At 40.2% G+C, this 9,137-nt stretch overlaps 1 protein-coding gene across 1 annotated transcript; it reads left to right on the plus strand.

The window, feature by feature from the left end:
* The first annotated feature begins 4,044 nt into the window (after positions 1–4,044).
* Positions 4,045–4,914, plus strand: LOC114300974 (uncharacterized). The gene is made up of 2 exons (XM_082872037.1): positions 4,045–4,562; positions 4,770–4,914. Exons 1-2 carry the CDS (start codon positions 4,045–4,047, stop codon positions 4,912–4,914), a joined length of 663 nt encoding a protein of 220 aa, XP_082728163.1.
* Positions 4,915–9,137: the final 4,223 nt, after the last annotated feature.

Genomic DNA, 9,137 nt, shown 5'->3' on the forward strand with positions numbered 1-9,137 from the left:
GTTGCCATAATGTGTTTGGCGCTCAAAAGCACTCTTCATTAAGTCATCATAGCTTGTTGCTCTTCATCGAGTCACCCTACTGAGTCTGTCGCTCAAAAGTTCAATAGAGTGGCATGGTCAAAATTCCATACACGAATGTTCGCTCCAAACTCGAAAACAAGTCCATGTGTGGAATTCATAAACGAGCTGAGAGTGTCCATACAAGGGGCATCGCGTTCATGATCATCGCAAAGTGTATATGAGGAATCTGTCACTATTTCAGGAGAGATTAGAATAAGTTCTCAATATGGTAGAATAGAAGAGACGCATGAGTCTAATTGGTTGGCAATTGTTCCAGGATTTGATGATCCCCATTACATGTGTCTGCATAATGTTGAAAAAGGTGGCCAATGACTGAACACTAGGGGCAATTTTCAGTACATCTGATCGGGCCATCCATCGAACAAGGGGCATGAACCCAACCGGTGGCCAATGGCTGGACACTAGGGGAAATTTTCAGTATATCTGATTGGGCCATCAATTGAACAAGGGGCATGGACCTAACCTTCCCCTCAGTCCGCTCAAAGCCTTTCGTTGGGCACTTTTCCCTAGATTAGGGTGGGTTTACCCCGATATTGATTTTGATACGATTCAGCTTTTGAAAATTGTCTCCGACCATTTCAAGACTCTTTTGGGATTGCCATATTCCCTCTGATTAATACATGTTCTTTGGATTATGCCTACATGTTTATACACTCTAGTTGCTTTGAACTGCTTGATTGGTTGCTCTTACTCTTAACTTTGTTCTACACTTAAACAGAGTTTTGTCGAGTTGCCTCCATTTGCGTTGCATTTCAATGAGTTGTGGCAAGTTGCCTTACACTCATTTCGTAAGGTACATGCCGCATTACTCTGAGTACTACTCATTTTCCTCTAAATACCATGCATCGCTCACCTGACACACTATTTTGTGCATTTCACTTTGCATCGCACTATCTTGTGCACCAACCGCACTGTTTTGTGCATCTCACTCGTACTGTCTAGTGCATTTCAACGTACATCGCACTGTCTAGTGCATTTCAACTCATATCGCACTATCTAGTGCATTTTAACTTACATCTCACTGCCTAGTGCATTTCACCTACATCGCACTGTCTAGTGCATTTCAACATACATCTCACTGTCTACTGCATTTCACCTGCATAGCACTGTCTTATGCATTTCACCTTACATTGCACTGTCTAGTGCATTTCAACTTACATCGCACTGTCTAGTGCATTTCACCCATATCGCACTACCGTGTGCATCGTACCCTGCATAGCACTATTTTGTGCATTCACCCTGTATCGCACTGTCTTGTACACCTGTATAGCACTGTTTTGGGCATTCACCCTCACCAGCACTATCTTGTGCACTCCTTGGTCTAAGAGACCTTAAATCCTCTAAAGGTGTAATAACCCGACCCTCATATCTGTTTCTAGTATATTTTTGGTTCTTTGTTATGTGCATTTACTTTTTTCTGTGTAATTTCATGTGAAATGAGGTTTAATTAAATAAAATTTATGAAAAGTGATTCATATCTGTTCACTAAGGATCATATCTGTCACAATTAAGAAGTTGGAATCAGAAATTGGAAGCCGTAGGGACTTAATTTTCTGAAATTTATTTGACATTTAGAATCTGCATGATTTTTAAGCTATAATGGGATTTTCTGTGGAATTTCAATTTGGGATGCTTCAACGATTGACTTTTGTCTTATTCACCCTTATATAAATATCTCTATATATATCAAAGTTCTTTGAATATTTTGACTTAGAAGCTCATTGAAATATCTCCTGGAGGAAGAACTTAGTTGAGAGAAGGGTTGAGAGGAATAGCTCATCAAAGAAGGTAGAGAATTGTGAGATTGAAAAGAGATCTAGACAGTGAAGTTCAAGGTAAGTCTAAGTTCTCCAAATTCAACCCTTTCTTTTGAATTTGGAGAAGGAATTGCTTGCTATTGTGTACCCTAGAGTTGTAATGAGGGTTTTGGGTGTATTGATTTGTTAGTAAGATGATTCTACTACTTACTTATGTTAACCTAATTAGGGCCATCTAGGGAGGAATCTATAATTTGTTTCTTGAATTATCATGTTGGAACCCACATGGGTAAATATATGCCTATATATGTATATATGTGTATGTGAGAGACATAGATTGTGGTGGTGACTAATTGAAGAAGATCAAATCCATGTTCAAATGGTTGTGTGTTTGTACCCCTATTTACATGATTTGTAAACCATGTTTTAGTATTTAAAGAATCTAATTTGGACCTTACTGATGATCACCAAACATGGGGTTTTGTATGAAATTTGGACTGCCAAACAGGGGCCAGGCCGCACGTGCGGAAAATAGAGAAAAAAACTGAGGAAGCATCCTATTTTTGGCCGCACGAGCGGTGAAGGGGGACTGCACGTGCAGTACATGTCCGCATGAGCGGAAGGGATGGCCACACGTGCGGCCCAGATCGGAAAACTTGTTCACTCCGTTTTACGTGCCTAACCCTCAGCTATTTTTGGAATTTATGTTTGATGTCTTTTTGATGGTTGTAAATGCAATTGAAGTGTAATGACTTAAGAAGTGGGTTAATAAGGAAAAAGGAACTAATGTGTGTTATATATGTGTGTTGGACACACTACGGGAGGAACCATCGCTCCGCAACAACACTGTGAGTAATAGTACAATGAGTGTACATTTATTTACAGTTGATATCCAATGCTATTAGCGTTCTGTATTCCGTAAATTATTACATTGATATGTAAATTGATTGGAACTCGATGGGAATGTAAATATTGAAGGACATTACGTATTTCTATATATTTCTGGGCTGAAAGGCTGTTCTATATACTTCTGGGCCGAAAGGCTGTTCTATATATTTCTGGGCCGAAAAGCTGTTCTGTATGTTTTTGGGCCGAAAGGTTGTTCTGTATATTTCTGTGCCGAAAGGCTGTTTTGTATATTTTTGGGCCGAAAGGCCGTTCTGTTACATCTGGGCTAATAGGCCGTTCTGTTATATCGGGGCCTAAGGCCGTTCTGAAAATAAAACAGCAACAGACTAACCATATGACTCTGCATGTGTATACAATTTGTTATGTATTATAATTTAATCTGTTCATTGGAAAGGTAAAGTACTATTAGTCATTGAGCTTGTCTCACTCTGTATTTTGTCTGATGCTGTAGGTAATCAACCGGGCGGTCAGTCCTAACCCCGCTACCTGTCCACCTTTTTGTCAACCTAAGCAACCAGGCACTTGGAGAAGCCCTTTGCATTCTAGTACAGTTTTGCTAGACTTTGTTATCTTGTTTTGCCGGCCAAGGTTGATTTGTATCTAATGTTTTGTTATATGCCCAACCTCTGGGCTGGACTTGTAAATGTGTGTATGTAACTTAATCTCAGATGCATGTTCTCTATATGTTTAATTCCTAGTCGTGGTCCTGGCATATTTGTAGTAGCTCAATGGATGTGTCTGCATGTTATTCTATTATATCAACGCTTCCGTTCAGGCCCCAGATATTATGTATAGCAGGATAAGTGTCTGTTTCTGAGTAGGTCATGCCCGAATTTTTAGGGGCAAGTTTGGGGTGTGACAAGTGGTATCAGAGCACGAGTTGCTATCTCACACACGAGTCCATTGAGCTATAGGATGTCTAGAAAGATTTAGGCTTCATGCATAACATTCTGAAAGTATATGAAAGACCGATACCGATAGCAACGTTCAATGTATTCCGCTAACTCTAATGTTTATGAATCATGCCTGTTGTATATTCTTGTGTATGTTGTAATTGATTGTCTTGTAGACTATGGTGAGAACAAGGACAGAGTACCCGGACGATGCTACTTCGGCACGGTTGGACAGAATGGAAAGAATGATTATGGAAATGACGGAGACCCTACGGCAACAACAACAACAGCAGCAACAACCACAACCACCACCACCACCACCACCGCCACCGGTACCTCCACTTGTGGTACAAGATTTTCAAGCTGAGGATAGAACCATTACACTCACCAAGGAGTTTAAAAAGATGAAACCGCCATCGTTTAAAGGAGGAATCGAACCGATGAAAGCTGAGGCATGGGTATTGGGAATAGAAAAGTTGTACGAAGTTTTCCCTTGTACTGAAATCCAAAAGGTGCAGCTTGCTGCTTTTACTCTTGAAGATGAGGCGCGGAGGTGGTGGATGCTCACAAGAACAATGCACCAGGGGTTGACATGGGACAGATTCTTAGAGCTGTTTTATGACAAATATTTTTCCCAAAGTATGCGAGACAAGAAAGTGACTGAATTTGAAACACTTAGACAAGGAAATAAGACTGTTACCGAGTATGAAGCTCAATTTGCAGAACTAACCCGATTCGCACCTCATATGGTGGATACAGATTATAAGAAGGCACGAAAATTCGAAAGGGGATTGCGGGGTGCTATTCTGGACCGAGTTAATATGTTGAAGCTACCTACTTATGTTGATGTGTTGGAGAGGGCTGTTATAGCAGAAGGGAATCTTGCTGCTCAGAGTCAGATTGCTGAATGGAAAGGAAAAAGGTAAAATAATCAATTATCAAGGGGGTCAACTGCTCCACCAAACAAGAAGAAAAATTCAAGGACCTCCAGCACTACCACTTCCACTCAAGGTTCAGCCCCTGAGTGTCCAGAGTACGGAAGGAGACACCAAGGGATTTGTCACCAATTATCTGGAGCATGTTTTCGATGTGGTAAAACGGGTCATCTGGTAAGAGATTGTCCTCAAAGGAATCAGCAGAATAACAACAAAACTGTCACAAGTTCAGTGGGGTCTGCACCAACTTCCAGCACCAAGTCAGCTGCCAAACCTGCTAACAACAAGGATACTGCGAGACAAGGTAGAGTGTTTGCATTGGTTCCAGGAGATGTATAGAATGCAGCGACAGTTGTGACAGGTACTTTTATTGTTCATGGTCATTCCGCTCATGTATTGTTTGACTTTGGCTCTACTCATTCCTTTGTGTCCAAACTATTTGCACAATACTTAGATAGATCTGAAGAGGTATTATCCTATGTGTTGTGTGTATCCTCACCCTTGGGGGATTCTATGATCAGTACTTCTGTATATTTTGCTTGTGAACTCCTAATTGGGGATGTTCGGGTATATGCCAATCTGTTACCTCTTGATATGACTTATTTTGATATTATTCTGGGAATGGACTGGTTGAGCGAGTATGGTGCAACTATAGATTATGTGACTAAACAAATTAGTTTTTGCCCTCCAGGACAATCAGAATCTACTTTTCAGGGACAAGAAGTGACTTCTCCACCCTACTTGATTTCTGCAGCAAAGGCCTGTAAATTGATTCAGAGGGGATGTCGAGGATACTTATGCAGTGTTTTGAAAGGCCCAATAATGAATGAGAGTATTGATATGATTCCAGTCGTTCGTGAATTCCCGGATGTTTTTCCGGAAGAATTACCGGGGGAGTTAGTGGACCGTGAAATTGAATTTACAATTGAAGTAACACCAGGAACTCAACCCATTTCTAAGACTCTATACAGAATGTCACCAGTTGAAATGAAGGAATTAAAGGTTCAGTTGCAAGATTTGCTTGATAAGGGGTTCATTCGTCCAAGTGTTTCTCCGTGGGGTGCACCAGTTCTGTTTGTGAAAAAGAAAGACGGAACACTCCGATTATGTATAGACTACCCGGAGCTTAATAAAGTAACAATCAAGAATAAGTACCCATTACCGTGGATCGATGATTTATTTGACCAATTACAAGGGGCACAGGTCTTTTCCAAAATTAATTTACGGTTCGGATACCACCAATTGAAAGTTAAAGCTAACGATGTTGAGAAGACAGCTTTCTGAACCCGATACGGTCATTATGAATTTCTGGTTATGCCCTTTGGAGTTACTAACGCACCAGCAGTATTTATGGATCTGATGAACCGTGTTTTCAAGCCTTATCTGGATGAGTTTGTGGTAGTCTTTATTGATGATATTCTTATTTACTCGAAGAATGTAGAAGCTCATGAAAACCATCTTCGCTTAATCCTTCAGACCCTCCGAGAAAAGAAGTTGTATGCAAAGTTGAAGAAATATGAATTTTGGTTACATGAGGTGGCCTTTCTGGGACATGTTATAACACAGGATGGAGTTTCTGTTGATCCACATAAAATTGAAGCGGTCATAAACTGGCCAACTCCTACCAATGTGACTGAGGTGCGTAGTTTTATGGGGTTAGCCGGATATTACCGGAGATTCGTCCAAGACTTCTCCAAAATTACTGTACCGCTTACACAATTGACTCAAAAGGGGGTTGCGTTTGAATGGTCAAGACAGCGGGAATCTGCTTTCCAAGAATTAAAAACGAAGTTGACTATAGCTCCGGTCCTTGCACTGCCATCTAGTACTGAGGGATTTGTAATTTACAGTGATGCTTCACATAAGGGACTTGGTTGTGTACTTATGCAAAACGGAAGAGTTATCACTCATGCCTCTCGACAGCTTAAACCTCATGAGAAAAATTATCCCACGCATGACCTGGAACTAGCTACAGTAGTTTTTGCTTTAAAAATATAGCGGCATTATCTCTACGGTACTACTTGCGAGGTGTACACCGACCATAAGAGCCTCAAGTATCTTTTTACGCAATAGGAGCTGAATATGCGACAGCGACGATGGTTGGAACTTATTAAAGACTATGATTTGCAAATCCATTATCATCATGGTAAAGCCAACACGGTGGCAAATGCGCTTAGTCGAAAGAATGTTAGACAATTGGAAAATCTATTTACAGAACAAAAGAAATTGCTGAGTGAATTGAACAGAATGGAGGTAGATCTCATGATACTTGAGCAGGAGGCCATAGTAGCGGCGGTGATAGCCCAACCGACATTACTCGAAGAGATCAAACTACGTCAAATGGAAGATGGGACTTTAAAGAAGATATGTGATGAGATGGAGACAAAACCAAAACCGGGATTTACTCTAAGGGATTCTATACTCAAATTTCAAAACTGAATATGTGTTCCTAATGTGTTAGAACTTAAACAAAAACTAATGGAAGAAGCACATGCCTCAAGGTTTTCAATACATCCAGGAAGCACGAAAATGTACCGGGATTTGAAATAAAATTTTTGGTGGCCGAGTATGAAAAACGAGATCGTGGAGTTCGTCTCTAAATGTTTACAATGCCAGCAAGTAAAGGCAGAGCATCAAAGAACAGCAGGATTGCTACAACCCCTTCCAATTCCAGAATGGAAGTGGGAATATCTTACCATGGATTTTGTTGTAGGCTTGCCACGGACTCCTCGGGGTATGAATTCTATATGGGTCATTGTCGACCGATTAACTAAGTCCGCCCACTTCCTGCCTGTGAAGACCCAGTATAATGCAGATAAACTTGCTGTGCTCTATGTAAATGAAATTGTGAGACTTCACGGTGTTCCGGTCTCAATTGTGTCAGATAGAGATCCAAAATTTGTTTCAAGGTTCTGGCAAAGTCTACAGGATACAATGGGTACAGAATTAAAGTTTAGCATACCTTTCCACCCTCAAACAGACGAACAATCTGAGAGGACGATTCGGACGTTAGAGGATATGCTTCGAATGTGTGTTCTAGATTTTCAGGAAAGTTGGGAAACTCATCTGCCGTTGGTCGAGTTTGCATATAATAACAGTTACCATTCGAGTATTGAGATGGCACCCTATGAAGCTCTGTATGGAAGACCGTGTCGTTCTCCCGTGTGTTGGGCTGAAGTTGGAGATAGGCCATTGTTAGGGCCTGAGATTGTCCAGTTGACAACTGAAAAGGTTAAAATTATTCGGGAAAGATTGAAAACTGCTCAAAGTAGACAGAAGAGTTATGCGGATAACCGACGAAGGAACTTGAAATTTGAAGTAGATAGTCATGTGTTTGTAAAAGTCACCCCGATGAAAGGACATCCAAGATTCGGAAAAAGGGGTAAGTTAACGCCCCGATATGTTGGTCATTTCCAAATTATAGAAAGAGTGGGCCCGGTACCATACCGAGTTGCCCTTCCGCCAAATATGAGCCAAGTGCATAATGTATTCCATGTGTCGATGCTTCGAGGGTATCTCCCAGATCCGTCACATGTCCTTGATTACTGCCAAATTATTGTGGATGATAAGTTAACATACGAGGAAAGACCAATTCGAATTCTGGACCGTCAAGTGAAACAATTACGGAATCGAGAGATCCCAATGGTAAAAGTTGAATGGCAAGAACATTACGGAACCGAAGCAATGTGGGAAAAAGAAGAGGAGATGCAACATCAATATCCGCATTTATTCTGATCTGGAGGTAAAACAAGTTTGGGGGACCAAACTTATTTAAGGGGGAAAGAGTGTAATAACCCGACCCTCATATCTGTTTCTGGTATATTTTTCGGTCCTTTATTCTGTGCATTTACTTGCTTTCTGTGCAATTTCATGTGAAATGAGGTTTAATTAAATAAAATTTATGAAAAGTGATTCATATCTGTTCACTAAGGATCATATCTGTCACAATTAAGAAGTTGGAATCAGAAATTGGAGGCCGTAGGGACTTAATTTTCTGAAATTTATTTGACATTTAGAATCTACATGATTTTTAAGCTATAATGGGATTTTCTATGGAATTTCAATTTGGGATGCTTAAACGATTGACTTTTGTCTTATTCACCGTTATATAAATATCTCTATATATATCAAAGTTCTTTGAATATTTTGACTTAGAAGCTCATTGAAATATCTCCTGGAGGAAGAACTTAGTTGAGAGAAGGGTTAAGAGGAATAGCTCATCAAAGAAGGTAGAGAATTGTGAGATTGAAGGGAGATCTAGATAGTGAAGTTCAAGGTTAGTCTAAGTTCCCCAAATTCAACCCTTTCTTTTGAATTTGGAGAAGGAATTGCTTACTATTGTGTACCCTAGAGTTGTAATGAGGGTTTTGGGTGTATTGATTTGTTAGTAATATGATTCTACTACTTGCTTATGTTAACCTAATTAGGGCCATCTAGGGAGGAATCTATAATTTGTTTCTTGAATTACCATGTTGGAACCCACATGTGTAAATATATGCCTATATATGTATATATGTGTATGTAAGAGACATAGATTGTGGTGATGACTAATTGAAGAAGAT

Source organism: Camellia sinensis, chromosome 5 (assembly GCF_055761805.1).
Source record: "Camellia sinensis isolate YWXY chromosome 5, ASM5576180v1, whole genome shotgun sequence".
Taxonomy (NCBI): Eukaryota; Viridiplantae; Streptophyta; class Magnoliopsida; order Ericales; family Theaceae; genus Camellia; species Camellia sinensis.